Here is a 20,458-nt window from a genome sequence, read left to right as displayed (position 1 = left end):
TGACGCTACAAATGGTCGACCAATGAGAATCGTTGGTTTTAAGAAGGATAACAAGTCTAGATTTTTTTGCTTCCTCAGATGTTTACAGGTAGAAATAGTGCTGAAATTTTGTTGAAATTTATTTTACTTATTTAAATAATATGTCGACATATATTCCTTGAGCTACACACCCGTAGTGGTAGGACAATTCTATCACACTAGGTCATTGAACAAGAAAAATGATACTCAATGTCTTTACACGAAATGACAGAATGTCAACATTATATTTCATTGATATTATATTCATATCACTCATGATATTGCTGATAAATGATAACGGTACAGATATATCTAATATATATTCCTATATTCATAATACAAAAACACTCATAGCTAGTTACAGTGTTAAGAAAATAGTTCACATAGACATGAAGTAAAGGTAGGTAGTTAGGGTCTCAGGATAAAGAATATGGTATAATAACGTCTGAGTATCTCATACGTAATTATGCCATTGATATGACATACTAATTTCTTTTGGGCACTAACCGGCTTCCGTATGAAGTTACAATCTAATTACTAGTGAAAAACATATTCCGTCAGTAGTCTTTTTGTTCACACAAAAGTTATGCTTTCTCGAATACGAACACAACGCCTTCTTTTTCTTCAAAATACTTCGGAATTATCCTTTTTTTAATCATTTTCCATTTTCCAGTTTCCTCCATGTTTTCCATCAACACTTCCAGTATACCGTCATATTCCGGATGTCTCAGGTATTCCTCTCGCATCACTAAGATGATAAATCCACCTGAAATACAACAATTAAAATTGAAGAACTGACAAGAAATACATTATAGGCACAAAGGGATTGTAATGGCAAACTTTATCATCTGCGCGAAGCATTCATTTGAGTATACATCATCTGATAAGGTTTAGCGCCCGAAGTAAAGATAGGATAATCACAGATGATACACAACAAAACGATAAAATTTGCATTTGTCAGTATCAAGTAATTTTGCAAGACAGAAAGAATGCAAGATCAGCGTCTAACAATGATTGAATAAAAGATACACAAGACAATATCACCTTTCAATACAAATTAATAGTCCGCTACAAAAAAGCATAACAATCATACAGCTGAGAAAAATCCAAAGTAACAATAAGAAAATTCAAACACTTGACAGGAGGTTCACTAGCCTGAAGATTTGATAAATTTTCATACATCAAATAAACTCAGGTATATAGGAGTTGCTTCCCTTCTGTTATATTACAATGCTATCATCTAATGACTATGTTGTACACTAATGTATTTTGCCTTGTACCATTGTGATGTTATGTATGAGAGAGGACTTAAATATGCTCTGCCTTATGTCCAATCCTTTTGTAATATATATCTATCTACATGTCAATAAAATTCACAATCCAGACGGGAAGGTGCACAAATTACAAAATTAAATAAATTTTGTGATTTCTATATGTCAGATAATCTTAAAACTACGTCAAATACATGTGTATATTCTGAATCGTGTCAATATTACAATGAATTAAAACGTGGCGTACAGGTTACGGCAAATCTGGGGTACTTAAAGTCCACCGGCAATGTTTACCACATACTCTTTCAAAGGATTATACAAAAACCGCACAAGCGATTAGCATTTTAAAATAAAAAATAGAAGTTACAGTAGAGCTGAATAATGAATTAAACTGCATACAGCTGTTCCGTGTTGGAATACTGCAAAATATCTAGAAGGGATTATAGTGAAATGTTAACAAGAGCAGGAAAAATGAGAAAAAATATAGAAAGTTATTACCTTTACGGGTTATTCTTAACATCTCCCATAATGCACTTGCCGGAATGTGGCCTTGACCCATTCCTCCGCATGAAGCGACGATGTCATAGGTGTCTGCATGGAAAGAAATAGTCTGTGGTTTACAAAACGTTACAAATCAATCATATTACACACAAGAAAGAATATTAAGTAATAAGATAAGAACTTATCAAGCAATATATTGATATTTCTCTTAAATCATTGGAATATAGTCGCTATAGAATTATACTGTATGCTATAATCGCAAAATCTATATTTCAGTTGTAATAAAAAGCAGTTTCTTATAATTGACTTTAATCCGTTTCTTTGATGTGTCTTTTCTTATTATCTGATTCCAAGTAGAATACATTTTCGAGATTAAATTGGTAAATATACATTCATCGAGATATGTTCAATATCTCTCAGGAACCAACACAAGCACAATTCTATCGAGTCATATATGAACCACTGCTATAGAAAGAACATTGTAATTAATAGTTTAAATACTGGTATAATTTAATTCCATACACAGATAAAAGAATGACGTAATCCATTCTCCAATCACCATTACCTACATACCAGCTTCTACCTGGATCAGTGGCTCCTCCGATATAAACTCGTTGATGAATTTCTGATAAACGTTCTTAGTATCGGCTTTCTTTAACATTTTTGTTGATGGGTCCAATGCATGAAGATTTCTGAAACCTTTCAGCTGCAGCTATAAAACCAATACAGTTTCATATAACATTGACGTCCTGACAATTTCAATCAAGATGTACATCACCAAAGTAAGATAAGAGTCACATTATGAGGCCCTGGGTAAGATCCAGGTTTGACTTAAAAACAAAACCCATGATAACTTCCATTGTCGATCAACCTACTTGTTCTCCAATCTAATGGTTACATTTATTTTTAGAAACTGATCACAAAAGTTCTAAATTCAAAACATGTTGAACTCCCCGAGTTATACCTCTTTCCCAAGAAATCCTGTTCCAGCAGCCACATCGAGCACTAAGGCACTCTTTTTGTTTGCTTCTGGTATAACTTCACAGCATTCAATAGCTGCCTGTAACGGACCTTGATATCGGCCAGGGTTTAAATCCTATAAATTGACATGTGTCTGGACAATAGTACATGTAACATTTTTATAGTGAAGAATAAAAACGATTTATATTGAAAAAAAAAAACAATATCACTAACAAATCTACATATTTCTCGTCTTTTTCAGATATCCATTTACAGATCGGATCACAGGATTAGAGGAACAAATGAATGCTTGATTTGGTTTGTGCTCATACAAGTCTGATTTATTGAAGTAACAGAGAACTTTGCCTAATTACATTTTGTTATGTTTTGTTTGAATCATAACAAAAGAGATTAAACCTTGCATGAAAACAACGAAGAAAATACCGTCATACATATTAACATATGTTTAATTCAAATTCAACACTTTATTAACGAACCAACTGCGACCTATAAACTTATAGGTTTGGAAGCACAATATATCAATGTTAAAATGGAAATTAAACAGTGAGGATATCAAAATCATCACGCCTAACACACAGCTTGGTGGAGAATGTAATGATTCCTTTTTAACTGAACAATATAATCCGCTACATCATTAATTTATAGCTGTTTAATTTATGCATTTCAAACTCGAAAATCTTACACGTGAATATTTGTAAAAAAGACACACATTTTAACAGAAATTTAGACTAAAGATGGTTTTGTAACACCTCTACGACATCGATTATTACAATTATAAAGAAACATTCATACACACGTGGAACAACTGTTTAATTATTGTTTTAATTATTTGACTTGATCTATTGTTATAAAGATTATTCATCCATTAGGTATTTGTTATGTTGTTTATTCGAAACATATTATAATGCTTCCAAATATTACTGAATAGAAATGTTTTTAAACTAACGATATTTCACTACATGCCACATCATATTGTTGATATTGTAAACAGATATTTTTCAAAAGTTACAAACTCGAGTGATAGAACTATCATATAGAACAACCGTCTGATGTGTAACGTCTACTTGTACTGAACATTATTTTGCGTTTGAAATGAAAATTGATGGAATCGTGGTTTTCACTAGTTGATGTAGATTGGCGGGAATTGATAACTTACAATTTCGTACGTATCAGCCCAGATGTTATAAATACTCTTGACCTCTTCCTTGGCTTTCCCTGGTGTGTACACCTTTTTCATCACATCATTACCAGTTTCGCCTGTATTCATTTTAATTCTGAAACTAATATTTGTGATAATTTTTAGAAGACGAATATATGTCACAGTTTTGCATTGGAATGTTTCGTCAGGGGGGGGGGGGGGACACTATTGATTTTCGTATGATAGACTGTTCAAATGTTTATAAAAGACTCGTGTAAAATATATATGGACCTGATACATCATTGTAGGATAGAACAAAAGGCACCCGGAACTTAACAATCATCTGACTTTAAAGTTCTAAAATGTTCTGTAATAGTAGTAGTGGTAACAATTATGAATAATCATAACAACCCTAAATGTTAGTAGTGTAAATGACAACAAAGTTTTCCTGACTTTCATTTCTCAGAAAGATTTTGCCTAAATGACTTCAGTGGAACTTGATTTCTCCACTATGGACATCTCCATACCATTTTCTGAATTGAAAGAACGCCTTGTCTTGTTATGGAAGCTTTCATTTTCAAGAAATGTGAAAGACAGTTCACATATAAGATTGGGATTTTTTTTTAATCATATTTAAAGAAAAAATAGCCCAAATCAAAGTAGAGAAAAAACCCATCAAATGTCTGGTTGACAACATCCTCTTCGAGTGTAGTGGTAAAATCTTCCTACAGACAATTGACATACCTTCTGGCTGACTTATTCTTGTTTTCATACGACGCAAAATTATCGAAGAACTGATAAAATCAGGTCACAAAGACCATGCAGAGTTGTTTAATTCCACTTTCAGATATATTGATGAAATATTGTCTTAAAAGGATAAAAGATTTATTGACCACGTTTATCGTATATACCCACCAGAATTTGAAATCAAGGCCTACACAGACCTTTCAAAACCAATCCCGTGATTCATAAATTGGTGATTTGTGAGTAAAAATGTCTTCTTTCCTTGTGAATGATAAGAAAACTACATTATGTCAAGCGATCTGACAAGAACTGTTATTTGTTAAACAATCCATGGGTCTACCGAATAAGTCTTTATGACGGCATACTATTTTGTTTCTTGTTCTCATTTGAGAACGTGACATACTTACATAAATTGACCAAGGTTTACATGGCGAGTGTCGTCAATGAAGCAGAAGACGCTTACTCTTCCAGAACATCTGGCCATGAGTCTCAATGTAAATCTCCATATTTTGCCCTAGCTTTACGAAATTTGAGTTTGGGTTATGATTATGTTCACATGTTGGTATTTTCTTGTTGTTTATGACAGCTTTCTTTCGGAAAGAGATGAGCAGCGGTCCAAGTACAGCTGTGAACTGTATGGGAAGGTATTTCATAAAAAGTTGTATAAAGCCAAGGAATATGCTGAGGATGAAATCAGGGCATTACCAAGTCCTCCCATTTCACTCGTCCATGTATTGATGATGTTTTGTTGGTTTGTCTTTTGGTTTGATTTTCGTCATTCTCATTTGGAAACTTGACATTTTTTACTCACATTGACCAAGGACTGGCGGATCGTTGATTACACGTTGATCCCTTTTGAATGCTTACTTCAAAACACACTTCGTGGTGGTATCGCACAACAGATCAACAACTTCATACTCGCATCATGCATATATCGTCCGCACAAAGGCACGATACAGAAGGGGGAGAGAAGTGAGAGTGAGAGAGGGAGAGTGAACAAGAGAGAGGGGGATGAGAGAAAAGGGATAGAGGAAAGAGAAAGGAGAAAAGACGCGAGAAAGGAAAGGAAAGATTAAGAGGGAGTGAGAAAGAGGGAGGGGGAGAGAGGGAAAAACAGAACTAAGAGTGACAGAGAGAGGGAGGAAGAGAGAGAGAGAGGGGGGGGAGAGGGGGAGAGGGAGAGTGAGAGGTGAGAGAGAGATAGGGGAAGCAAGAGTCGCTATGTAACTATGTGAGACCTGCTGATTTGCTATTTTCTGAGTGTAAAAAAAAAAAAAAGAGGCACGATACAGTATCTAACGCAAAATTGTTTGGTGAAATGGTTGATAAATATTACGGATTGAAAAGTCAATGGAAAGCTCCTTTAGTTATGACTAAATAGCGACCATAGACATATTAAATTTTCATCATTATTATAATGGTCATTTGTAATTTTACAGTAATTAAAACAAAACTGGGCCCTGAGTTTAATTATCTCTCTGATATTTAGGTTCACATTTAAGAAATAGGCGAGTGGTGACAACAAAATATACCTATCGGCGGCTAGGTCTTCGGTGTAACAACACTTAACATTTGCACGAGTATAAATATATTTTATCTTTATAAAATGACAGGAAAGTGAGAGTAATACAGGAGTAACGTAAAAAGATATCTGACTGTAGAAGATTTTAAACGATTCAAAAAGGGACCTGGGTGTCTGCATATTATGACTAGTTATGAGTGAAACGTTTTCAACAATCATCAGTGTATCAATGTTAAGTGTGTACCTGACAGATATACGTGTGCTTGATCTATCAAAAATGGGTTGATGAGGGAATATACTCAGCTGTACTCCTATATATGTATAACATAAATAAACCCACCCCATACTGTAATAAGCCACTTCTAAATCCATATTAACTACGATAGAATCGCACATCTGTGCGAGAGAACCGTACATTGAGCGCACATATTTGCGACATCCAACTTCGTCCATTTTTTCCTACCGTGTATACTTTGTGCGATCTCGCATTAGACGTTGTGCGAACCCCATCATTGTATTTATGTTCGAGAATTACTTTTGTACAGAATCCTATTTCAGCTTATCACACAATTTCGAAAATAACGTAATGCCACAATTACGAAAATAACACCGTTCATATAAAAGTCCGCATACCGACATGGAGGAGGATTTTCTATTATTTTTATCATTATATTCCATAAATTGTATACATGCATTTGAAAGTCACATAATTGATTTCACCAAGATCTATAGATTTACTTGTCGCAAAAAGGTTCAATAATGATAATTAGCGAAAATGTACCACATTTGTTCTAACAAACCTTATAGACAAAATATTGATGAAAATGTCATTTGATAAGTTTTTTGCCTCGAATATACCATGGGTTTGAGAAATGCGGGTTGATAAGACTCAAGATGTTAGGTCGTCTTAATAATCTCATTGGATGTGTTAGACGCTCGTTTGTATAACGGTAGATTCCATTTTATTTTAACTTGATCATATTCAGGATCATGGCTAATACATTTTTGGATTGACCAATACACGGCGGGAGTCGTCAATGAAACAGAAGTCATTAACCCTAGGGACTGGAGGTGACAGAGAAACCTTGAACATGTAAAACGGGAAATAAATCACTGAATGATGGAAGAATACCTGGTTTTATTCCTTGTACTTTTTCATTGGATTCCGTGTAAAGATTTCTATTTTTTCTTGTTTCATCGAGGTTATGTGTGCATTAAAATCCTTCTAATAGTTTTTTTTCTGTGTTTAATGTGCAAGCAGTGAAATATTGCCTGCAAAAAGTTTAAGTGAATAAAGTCATGGATTACCTGTTCCATATTAACGACAAATGTCAAAAACTTCAATTTCAACATAACAAACAATATTTTGTTTTCAAATTGAAAAAGGGTAATGTATTGCAAAATAGGAAAACCGTACTGCAATGGAACCTTCAGTACATTCTAACTACATTGTATACTAATGCGGTTTCTATCGTGATTTGTTATGCTTAACATGTTATACCATTGCTCTTCTATGTAAAACGATTAAAATAAAATACAAAGGAAAATGTAAGCGATACACCCACTTACCTTGATTATCAAGGGCAGATCGTCTTTCCTTCTCTTTTCCTTACACGAACCAAGGTCACAATGAATAGGTGTAATATTGTTTCTAACTTTTATACTCGTTTCCCTAGTGACTAGTCAGCAAAATATTGTCACTGATGAAAGATCAAGAGTGTTAAGAGCACTTACTTGTCTCAGCCAATCTTCAGCTGTTTCACATTAAAAATGTTCCCAAACTTGTCGTCTTCGCTTAGTTTCTCTAACAACTGGTTATCTCTAACCAGTCTTTTAACTACCAGGGCCAGATGTTCATGTGTAGACTGGATATTTACATTTGACTACCTTTTTGTATATGTTTGTGGTTTCAATTTTTAGATATGTTGCACTGACCAGTCAAGGTTTGTTATGCGTCTAATATACGATTATTTAATAGCAACAGAAAGCCGATATTGACCAGTCAATGTTTGTGATGCATATAATGTACGGTTATTTAGCTGTTTCCCGTACCGCATGTTCCATCCAGGTTCCTTACCGGATACATTTATATATGCCTCGTCCCCGGCAAGTCTATCGAAAATGGCGGCGCCTAAGTCCGTTTTAGTCGTGTTGTATTTTGAGACGATTAATTAACAGGTTAGTGTCAAGACAGCTTTATTCAGTGGTAGAGTTTTAGAATATGCTTTTATTGTACTGTTGACGCTATTGCTCATTTCATTCATTAAAAGTATCTCGGGTTTGTATCGAGAATCTTCTATCTTTCTGGTTTACCGTTTTATCTACATGGGAATGTATGGTGAATTGATATCGTAAAGAACACCATTTGGCACTAGCATGTTTGAATGATACATATCCCTGTCATAACAATATTACATTGTTTATTGAAAATAAACTTGCACGATAAAATATTGCACCACTGTCGAACACAAAAGTGTGCACATATGTTACCCTGTAAGATGATGCGCAGTTGTAAATATTTCACAGACGTTTATCGTTTTATTAAGTCTCATTGGTTGACACTTGGCTAAAATATTCCAAAGCAATGTGTATATAAATAGCTTAAGTAATGTTTAAATATGCAAAAACTGATTCATTTTAACATATTGCATTGTCATATTAGAACGTTAAACGGATTGGTCAGTAAGTTTTACCAACATAAAAGTGACCCTTTCTTACAGACAGATAAACAGTTATGAAATAGCAGTGGTTACATGATTAAACATTAGAATGCAAAATATGACAAGATTAGACAATCAATGTATAATGCTTCTACATAAAGTTTGTGTGTGTGTGTGTGTGTGTGTGTGTGTGTGTGTGTGTGTGTGTGTGTGTGTGTGTGTGTGTGTGTGTGTGTGTGTGTGTGTGGGGGGGGGGGTTGCATTTCGTTCCGGGGTACAAATCATGACTACACAGTCACGAAGTGATCTATGAAAACAGCGAGGTATTTTCCCCGCTTTGCCGGCCCCGGATTCTGCGTAGAAAATCGGATCTCAACATCACATGAAGTTTTTACTATGTACCCCACTTCAAGTGAGGTAACTTTCATGGACCTCACTAGACCGCTGTGGGTTTTACCACACTGTGTGTTAACCCCCTAACTTCCAGGAATTTTAATGATGCTAAGGAAAATCTGTCATTTTACTTCAACATGAATTTTCACACTTTTCCAGTCAAATATATAATTTAAAAAAAACACGGGAATGACGTTACCATAGCAGCAAGATTTTTTTGATGAAAAAAATATAAAAAATATATTTAAATTTCATTAAACAAGAAAAGCTTCGTGAAACAGATTTAAAAGTTAATTCAATCACCAGAAGTTATAATAGGAAACTAAAAAAAAAAAAACTTATTTGTTAAAATTTTGCGACATTATTCATCAACCTGCATCATTTTATACAATGTGTTTCGAGTTTGTCTGACATTTTATGACTTCTTGTAGGAAAATAGCGATAAAAGGAAGAGCTTCTTGAATATCGAACCAACTGCGACATGTAAACACCATAGGTAAGGGATGCAGGATTGCTGCTATCAAGAAATAAGAAATTCGCGAGAGAATTGAAATCACAACGCTAATCATACAACTTGGTGGAAAGCTGTGGTGGTTTCGTTGTAGGAAACTATCGAGCGGCTGATGTAGGAGAACCTGTTGACTTTCAAGTCTAATGTTTACATAAAAAAATGTACAATGGACGTGGTCAATAAACCTCTTCTTATTTAACAACAAGACGTCTTTAATTTATATAAATTCGGCCTCATATAAAAACAAAAACAAGTCAACCAACACAGGGGCACATTTTGTTCCGACAGGTATGTCAATAACCTGTTGGGAGATCGTACCGTCGAACTCGATAAAGATGTTGTCATCAAGAAACTCGATCACTTTAATGATTTCGATCATGGTATATTTCTTCTCTGATTTGGACGAAATACGCTTAGTATACTTTACAACCGTTCACCTTTCGTGGAACAGAAAAGTCTCACGGCAAGAGAACGCAGGCGTTCTTTCAGATTAGGATTGGGAATGGTAGTGTACAGAGGTGAAAAAATCAAATTGTCTTGAAGAAATGCAACAAGAAGAAAGTGCTGAAGATTGGTCAAGAGCTGAAAGGAGTTGTTTAAGATCCACCTCTTGATTTTACTTCTTGAGTAACAGTAACACAGATTTCCTAGTTCTAAGAATGGTAGTGTCAAAGGTTTTGTTTAACGGCTGGACTGAACTAAAGGTCATTACACAAATACCAGTGCATGGTTATCTGGTTACGATGGCAACCTAAATTTCTTTCAGGAAAAGTCTGCATGCACATTTAATACGTTTACATCGTTTATACAATTAACAAGTAAACATATATTTTTCTCTCCTGATATAGAATATAATTCCTGAATTATATTCATAAATATCTTAGAACACAGGCATGCATACAAAGCTTGAATTAATTGAAACGAGCGTCAGAATATCAATATAAGGAATACCTGAGTATTACACAAAGGAATAAAGAAGAAAATTAAAATAAAGATTAAGATAACCTATAGGAAATCGAGTCAAAATTGTTTTGTAGTGGCAGTTTTTTGTTTTTTGTTTTCTGTCGAGAAAAAACATGATTTAAGATTTATGGGTTTATATTGTTTAACGTTCTATCAACTGCTATGCTTATCTAAAACACTGCTTCATTATGTAAATGAGCTGGAGGTTTATTCGTGTAAAATATCAGATCCCAAAATCCGACTGCATTGATGTTCACTACTAAAATTTTAAAAACTAAAAAAAATATTAGAAGTATGCATGTTCAAGCAACCACAGAGAGTTATGGCCTGTCATTAAAATTAATGTTAATCTCAACACAATGGTTGTTAAAGTCTTGTCGGCTATCTGCAAACGCCTTGATGTGAGGAAAATTTAAGATTTTTCAAGATGATATGTTTATACAATCATGGTGAGATATTAACTGTGGCTTTATTGAAATAAGCTTTTGCACACAATGATTGTCGTAGTTAAGTGGCCGGTTGCTTTCAGCAAAAGCATTAATGCGAAAGAAAACACGACGATATCAACATACTAAACAGGGTGGTATATAAGTTAACATAAACTTTTTGTGGATATAGAAACAAATTTGAAATAACATATGAAATCGACACTGCCTAAATTTCAACGCAAGATGATCCACATTTTGAACTGCATGATTCATGGCTTCACTAACACACGCCGACGTATCCACATATACTAATGTGTTACCACAGACTTCGATCTATCTCCGTGGTGTCATCGCCGTCTTATGCACGACGATCATGTTAGAGATTGGATACTGATATAATGAAAATTACAACTTAAGAATTATGTCGTATTTTATCATTGCATCTTGTATGTAAAATATATAACTATTTACTTGAATAGGATGCGTTATTCTGTTATGTTTTTATTGATTTTCCAATTTCTTCCGTTCGTTCATAAAGTTATTCGCAAGTGTCTCCTCTTTACTACAAGTTTGGACTTTATAATAAACAAGCATGAAACACCTATACTAATGAATTCATATTTGATAACTTGTGTAAGTTGAGTACATTGTTTATATGAATAATAACCTGATTGTCAAATTTATCACGTCTCCTGAAATGTTGAAAGGCCAACAGGCCGTTACAGCAGACGTTAAACGTTAAGTGTTGCTATTACTGATCTTACAAAAATGCTTGAATATTTAATGACAAAATGTATGATAGACAGCTGAAGTTTGTTGGTTAAGAATAACAACACAAAATACCATAAAGCGCGCGCTGAGCTCGCGAATAAAAGTTGGTCCTTCTTGTCGATGTTACACAAAATTAAAAAAGCCGTCACGAAAAAACGTACATAGTACATATGGAGTAGGTGGGTTTACATGTATAGTGTGATATCGCAAGTGCTGCATGCTTCTTTTGAAATGATATCAAAGGGAAAATGCAGATGTATAAGCATGCGAGGGCTCGCTGTATAGTCTGAATAGGATATACATTATATTGTAAATGTGTCATCTTACGGAAACGTCTAAAGAATTTTCCAACTCTGATTCGGCAACGATCGTAAATGGAGGCATGTTTAAGAAAGGAAATTTCAACCGATTCTTTATCAATACAGACGCACAATGTTCATGCATAACATTTTGGATATTAGGTATCCATGTATTGAATTCGAATGAAATATTTCGTTTTTATGAACTTGTATGTGGAATGCAACCCGGACCGCGAATAGACATTTACGCACACCGAGCACACGACGTCATCAATCCAAGATGTCTGGGAAAAAATTTCCTTGTATTTTCAACTCGCACAAAGCGTAAGAAATATTTACCAAATTCAAATCTACTACAACAAAAGTTGTTTAGCAATTTCTCGTAATTTATGAAATATAATCAATAGATCAATACCTCCACAAATAAGAGAGATATGACAATCACAATGTGTAGAAATGCGTAGGTGGAAATTAAAAAGTTAACATAATTTAGTTAAAGTGAGGCCATTTTTCATGTACCTCACTAGACCGCTGTAGTGTTATCACACTGTGTGTAAAAAAATCCTCAAAGTGAAGTCATTTCCATGTACCTCACTAGGCTGGTCTAGTGTTACCACACTGTGTGTTGACAGAATTTCGTTAAAGTGAGGTCATTTTCATGTACCTCAATAGGCTGGTCAAGAGATACCACAATGTGTGTTAACCGAATTTCGTAAAAGTGGTGTCATTTTCGGGTACCTCACTAGATCGCTCTAGTGTTACCACACAGTGTGTTAACAGAATTTCGTTAAAGTGAGGTCATTTACATTTACCTAACTAACCTGGGTCGGGGTTGGTTGTTACTGATCATCTCATTAACGGATATAAGAGCTTCTGGATGTCTGGAGTCTCCTTTTCTGTGCCCCACCCAACACTGTTTGAGCCCGTAAAATAGTTAATACAAAAAGTCAAAGTGGTCATGTGGAATATTCACTACTGTTACTGTGTATTTAAATAAACTAGTAATTTCTGCCGACATCATGTCAAATGCAACATTCAATTACAAAGGCACTGCAATTGCATATCAGTTTTCCCTCTCCACCCTTTAAATATCACACTTTATAATGCGATATCTTTAAATGACGGGATGTGGAAACGATTCATGAAGTACCTGTGTGGTTAAATTGAAAGAAAGGAAAAAATAATAGAACAGTACAAAGCTTTAGGGTGATGACCTACGTATGGACACTAAAACAACAAATTATAGCACGATTACGCTACTGTTCACTAACATTCAGTCCATTAGATGGGACTTACCATGGTGCCCCGTGTAATGTATTCTTTCCTGTGAAATCCAAACTGTACTGACGTTATATCTCGCCTATCAGCCATTGACTATTCTGGAGTTACAACAGTGACAGGCCTTCCAGATCGGGCGTCATCCCCAAGGCTCTCTCTGCCATGCAAACATTCTGCCACCCACCTATTCAATGTAGCATATGAAGGGGTATCATTCCCTTGTGTTGCTACCATATCAGTATGGATATACTTAGGCACATCTCTGTGAATATTAGTGTTATACTTTGTATATACAGTTAGTATTGTTCCACTGAAGCAGTAGTGTCTCTATCTTGTCAGTCTGTGATAATATACATGACACATGTCCATCGTATACTGGGAGGGGGTGAGACTTGGAAATTGATATTAATGAATCGAGTAGATGAAATATTTCGGATTTTTACTATAGAAAATTACATAAGTTAGTATAAGCAATGAACACGAACATTACATAATCGGATTCTATTCGTGGCTCTGATATATTCAATAGATGCTTTAAAATAGATTTGTTTGTCAATGCAATCACCATGTTTTGACATTTCTTTAACAACATAGTGGAGAATCCTTTAGATGATATCTAAATAAATAACAATTTAAGTTGCTTACTGAGTTTCTGACCGAATAGGATGTTATTTTTCTATTACCAACATTGATACCTGTAACATTGCTGTTATTGCCTCGTGGTATATCACGAGAGGTTTGTGATAAAAGTATATACTGATTGATGCAACAAGGGATGTAAGTCAAGTCAACGTTTGACGCCGGTTTGTTAAAGTCGCTTATTGCAGGTGGAAAAAAGCTTGTAGATGATGTTTTGTTCTCGGGATAATGATCATTCTTTCATTACATAGTAAGTACAATTCGTATGATTTGTTTTGTAGTACAGTGTGATAAATCAGTTACATAACCTACGTCCCGCGAAGTCCTTATTCACAGCAGATATTGTTAGATCGGATCTCCAAGATCATGTTACATTGTCATATATACATCTCTCTTGCATACTTTTATGAGCAGTATTCATGAGAATATGTTGATTTAACATATTTTCAATGAAAATTGTCACGCAGTTCTTGTGAAAATAAAATCCAGAACGAAAGGTGTCAGGAAAACAGATAAAAGAGGTTCCTTGAGTTAACATTAAGCAGCATATAGACTCTGATACACCAGTCCATATATCTGTTTACAGTACTTTGTACAATCGGGTAGTGTCATTTTTGCTGAAAACTTTAATGGAAGAATAGACAATCCGCTCGACTACATTGAGTTATTTTAATTACATTTACTCGGCCAATTCTCCAATTCAGAAACTTTTCATATCCATAATTTGTTGCTATATTTTAGAAAGCTAGCATTCAATGTCCTTATTAAGTATTTAAGACATCTGTTCTTAGTCTTAATTTCATTTTAGACAAATGTAATATTGATTTTTTTGTAGTTAATAGTAATCATTTCTTTTAATTTCACATGAACATGCCTCTCTGAATTGTACAGTATAAACCATGGAGTATAAGACAGATAAATCGGGTTGAATTAATGTCAGGACGCTTAGCAGTGATGTATTTACCCCTTTTCTTTCATAACAAATACTAATCACGAAATGTAAACAACTACATTCAACGTAAAATATAATCGATAACGTTACTTACCGAGTTCAGTTTGACAGTGAATACCTTAACACTTTCTTCACGTTGGCAAGTTTGAATTAAAACTCACGACGGATATGTTATACCGGCCACATGCAGCAGCGCGTGACTTAGAGTAATAACAAAATGATATGATTGACAGCATCGCAGTCTTGTGGCATATTTTCTGCTCCAGGTTTTTGACTATATTGAAATTATGATATCGTTTTGTTGTAAATATGTTTTTACAACATGGTGGACATTGTTGTTACCACGTGTGCCATGTTATTCGTCATTTAATAAAATGACATTACTGAATATATTTCTTTCTTGGTAGTTATTGACATGTAATTTACCCAAAAACATAGCTCAAGTTTTGATGTCTTGCTGGTATGCCGTGTTGTTTCATTGTCGTCATTCACATTTGGAAACATGTCATTAGTTACTTTGATTGACCAAAATTCATATTGCGGATCGTCGATAACACAGCAGAAGCTTGTCATTTCAGAATGTATGATTATATGACCTTTTTTGCAAGGTCTTCGCGTTATGATTTCATTTTTCTCAATGTAAATGTTCGATTTCTGAAAAGCAACATTTCTGCGTTTCCAACCTATGGTGGTAACATGTCGTAGTTAATTCGATGGTTAAAGGTTTTTTTCTCAATATCAAGATATCTCAAAATCTATCAACTCAAAACACAAGGTTTCGAGTATGCAGGTTAATCGAAAGGGCGTGGAAATTTTGCAGTCGTCATAATGAAATTTTGAAATATTCAATTTCTGATGCGAAATGAGGGTTTACATGGCGGGTGTCTTGAGTGAAGCAGAAGACGCTTACCCTTCCGGAATACCTAATTTTATTGTTCTTGTACTTTTTCATTTTCAGGAGTCCCCGTGTAATTTTTTGTTGTTGTTCATATTTTGTCCTAGTTATATGGAATTTGGGGTTGAATTATGATTATGTTGCCGTGTTGGTATTTTCTTGATGTTATTTACGCTTATTTTGCCGGCGTCGGCCAAGCCAATATAGGATTCATTGCTTGAATCACCAGTACTGGACATCGGTAAGCTTCTTTGAGGCTCAAACTTTTATGGTCGAATGAACAAACTCTACCGCTTAGTCATTTTACGGTGCTGGACATACTGATTAAATATAGCCGATTAAATGTACACAACCTTCATAAACTCTACAAATGCCAATATATGTAGTTGACGAATTGACGTTACGAATGATCGACCAATGAGAATCGTTGGTTTTCAGAAGGATAACAAGTCTAGATTTTTTAAGCTTCTTCGGGTGTTTACTTGTAGAAATAGTGCTGAAATTTTGTTATTCAAACAATATATATTCTTTGTTCGGACAATTCTATCACACTTTATCATTAAACAATAAATGTTATTCAATGTACACGTGATGGCAGAATGTCAACATTATACTTCATTGATATTATATTCATGATATTGCTGATAAACTATAATGGTACAGATATATCTAATATTTATTCCTATATTCATAATACATAAACACTCATAGCTAGTCATAGTGTTAAGAAAACAGATATATAAATATATGATTAGTTCACATAGACATGAAGTAACGGTAGGTAGTTAGGGTCTCAGTATAAAGAATATGGCATAATAACAGCTGAGTACCTCATACGTTACTATGATATGACATAATAATTTCTCTGGGGCACTAACCGGCTTCCGTATGAAGTTACAATCTAATTATTAGTGAAAAAAATATTCCGTCATAATCATTTTGTTCACGCAAAAGTTATGCTTTCTCGAATACGAATACAACGCCTTCTTTTTCTTCAAAATACTTCGGAATTTTCAGTTTTTTAATCGTTTTCCATTTTCTAGTCTTCTCCATGTTTTCCATCAACACTTCCAGTATACCGTCATATTGCGGATGTCTCAGGTATTCCTCTCGCATCACTAAGATGATAAATCCACCTGAAATACAACAACTAAAATTGAAGAACTGACATGAAATATATTATAGGAACAAAGGTCTTTAATGGCAAACGTTCCCATCTGCACGAAGCATTCATTTGAGTACATATCATCTAATAAGGTGTAACGCCCAAAGTAAAGATAGGGTAATCACAGATGATATACAACAAAACGATAAAATTTGAATTTGTCAGTATCAAGTAATTTTGCAAGACAGAAAGAATACAAGATCAGCGTTTAACGATGATTGAATAAAAGACACACAATTGTAAAGCACCTTTCAATACAAATTGATAGTCCGCTACAATTAAGCATAAATAGATTAAAAATCATACAGCTAAAAAAAATCCAAAGTGGGCGAAAGAAAATTCAAGAGCTTGACAGGAGATTCACTAGTCTAAAGATTAAATAAATTTTGTAACTTTCATACATCAAGTAAACTCAGGTAGATAGGAGTTACTTCCATTCTGTTATATTACAACATTATCATTTAATGACTATGTTGTAAATTAATTTATTTTGTCTTGTACCACTGTGATGTTATGTATGGGAGAGGACTTATATATGTTCTGCCTTATATCAATTCCTTTTTTCATGCATATCTATCTACATATCAATAAAATTCACAATCCAGACGGGAAGGTGCACAAATCCCATAATTAAATAAATTTTGTGATTTCTATCTGTCCGATAATCTTAAAACTAAACAAATACATGTGTATATTCTGAACCGTGCGAATATAACAATGAATTAAAACGTGGCGTACAGGTTACGGCAAATCTCGGGGACTTACAGTCCACCAGCAATGTTTACCACATACTCTTACAAAATATTGTACAAAAAAAATAGAAGACACAGTAGAGCTAAATAATGAATTAAACTGTACACAGCTGTTCCGTGTTAGATACTGCAAAATATCTAGAAGGGATGATAGTGAAATGTTTAAAAGAGCCGGAAAAATGAGAAAAAATACAGAAAGTGAATACCTTTACGAGTTATTCTTAACATCTCCCATAATGCACCTGACGGAATGTGGCCTTGACCCATTCCTCCGGATGAAGCGACAATGTCATAGGTGTCTGCACGGAAAGAAATAGTCTGTGGTTTACAAAACGTTACAAATCAATCCTATTACACACAAGTAAGAATATTAAGTAATAAGAGACGAACTTATAAGGCAATATATTGATATTTCTTTTAAATCATAGGAATATTGTTGTTATAGAATTATACCGTATGGTATAATCGCAAAATCTATATTTCAGTTGAAATTAAAATCAGTTTCTTATAATTGACTTTAATCCGTTTCTTTGATGTGTCTTTTCTTACTAGCAGTGGAATACATTTTCGAGATTAAATTGGTAAATATACATTCATATCTTCAATATCTTCAATATCTTCAGGAACCAACACAAGCACAATTCTATCGAGTCATATATAAAACACTGCTATAGAAAGAACATTGTAATTAATAGGTTTAAATACTGGTGTAATTTAATTCCATACATAATTAAAATAATTACGTAATCCATTCTCCAATCACCATTTCCTACATACCAGCTTCTACCTGGATCAGTGGCTCCTCCGATATAAACTCGTTGATGAATTTCTGATAAATATTTCGAGTGTTGGCCTTCTCTAACATTTTTGTTGATGGGTCCAATGCATGAAGATTTCTGAAACCTTTCAGCTGCAGCTATAAAACCAATATAGATCAATGTAACACTGACGTCTTGACAACTTCATTCAAAATGTACATTACCATAGTTAGATCAGGGTCACATTATGAGACCCTGGGTAAGATCCAAGTTTGACTTAAAAACAAAACCCATGTTAACTTCTACTGTCGACCAACTTACTTGTTCTCTAATCTTGTGGTTACATTAGAAAATTATCACAAAAGTTCTAAATTCAAAACATGTTGAACTCTCTGAGTTATACCTCTTTCCCAAGAAATCCTGTTCCAGCAGCCACATCGAGCACTAAGGCACCCTCTCTGTTTGCTTCTGGTATAACTTCACAGCATTCAATGGCTGCCTGTAACGGACCTTGATATCGGCCAGGGTTTAAATCCTATAAATTGACATGTATCTGGACTGGAGTACATGAAACATTTTATAGCGAAAAAAAAGCAATTTATATCGAAAAAACCAAAATCACTAACACATCTACATATTTCTCGTCTTTTATGAGATATCCATTTACAGATCGGATCACAGGATTAGAGGTACACATGAATGCTTTCCATTTTAATGACTTTGTTTGTGCTCATACAAGTATGATTTATTGAAGTAACAGAGAACTTCGCCTAACTACATTCTGCTATGTTTTGTTTCAATCATAACAAAAGACATTAAACTTTACATGAAAACAACAAGAAAAATACCAACATACATATCGACATGATTTTAATTCAAATTCAACCCTTTATTAATGAACCAACTGCGACATGTAAACTTATAGGTTTGGGAAGCACAACATAACCATGTTGAAATGGAAATTTTACAGTGACGATATCAATATCATCACGCCTAGCACATAGTTTGTAGAATATGTATGGCTTCCTTTTTAACTGAACAAGAAAACCCGCTACATCATTAATCTGTAGATGTTTTATGTATGAATTTTAAACCCGAAATTCTTACACGTGAATATTTGTACAAAAGACACACTAGCGCATTTTAACAGAAATTTAGAGATAAAATATTTTTTAAACAAAAATATATCATTTGTACTACCTACTTCAAGTTGGTGTTGTAACACTTCTATGAATCAATTATTACAATTATAAAGAAATATTCATACACACGTGGGATAAACTGTAAAAACGTTTAAACAACTGTATTATTGTTGTTTTAATCATAGGACTTCTATCTAGATTCCAATCTATTTATTGATTTAAAGATAATAATTCCATTAGGTATTTGTTGTGTTGTTTATTCGAAATATATTACAATGCTTCCAAATAGTATTGAATAGGCACGTTTTTAAACTAACGATATTTCACTACATGCCACATCATATTGTTAATATCATAACATTTTTTTCCAAATTTACAAACTCGAGTGACAGAACTATCATATAGAACAACCGTCTGATGTATAACGTCTTCTTGTACTGAACATCATTTTGCGTTTGAAATGAAAAATAATTGAGTTGTAGTTTTCACCAGATGATGTAGATTAGCGGTAATTGATGACTTACAATTTCGTACGTATCAGCCCAGCTGTCGTAAATATCCTTGACCTCTTCCTTAGTGTGTCCTGGTGAGAGCACTTTTTTATTTTATCGTAAACCACCTTCTCATTACTAGTTTCGTCTGTATTCATTTCAAATTCTGAAACAAATATATGTTAT

At 34.1% G+C, this 20,458-nt stretch overlaps 1 protein-coding gene and 1 pseudogene across 1 annotated transcript; both read right to left on the bottom strand.

Annotated features, from left to right (window-relative positions):
- Positions 1-602: 602 nt before the first annotated feature.
- LOC132553809 (methyltransferase-like protein 27) lies at positions 603-4,038 on the bottom strand. Its single transcript, XM_060218086.1, has 5 exons — positions 3,928-4,038; positions 2,755-2,886; positions 2,364-2,502; positions 1,788-1,880; positions 603-784 (listed from the first exon to the last, which is right to left on the bottom strand). Exons 1-5 carry the CDS (start codon positions 4,036-4,038, stop codon positions 603-605), a joined length of 657 nt encoding a protein of 218 aa, XP_060074069.1.
- A 12,880-nt stretch (positions 4,039-16,918) lies between these two features.
- LOC132553808 (methyltransferase-like protein 27) lies at positions 16,919-20,430 on the bottom strand (annotated as a pseudogene).
- Between the last annotated feature and the right edge of the window lie 28 nt (positions 20,431-20,458).

The sequence above is a fragment of the Ylistrum balloti genome, unplaced genomic scaffold (genome assembly GCF_031769215.1).
Source record: "Ylistrum balloti isolate Yb309-2 unplaced genomic scaffold, AGI_CSIRO_Ybal_v1 Utg370356, whole genome shotgun sequence".
NCBI classification, from domain to species: domain Eukaryota; kingdom Metazoa; phylum Mollusca; class Bivalvia; order Pectinida; family Pectinidae; genus Ylistrum; species Ylistrum balloti.
The sequence above is the reverse complement of the archived record's forward strand: the minus strand, read 5'-3'. Positions and strand labels throughout refer to the sequence as shown.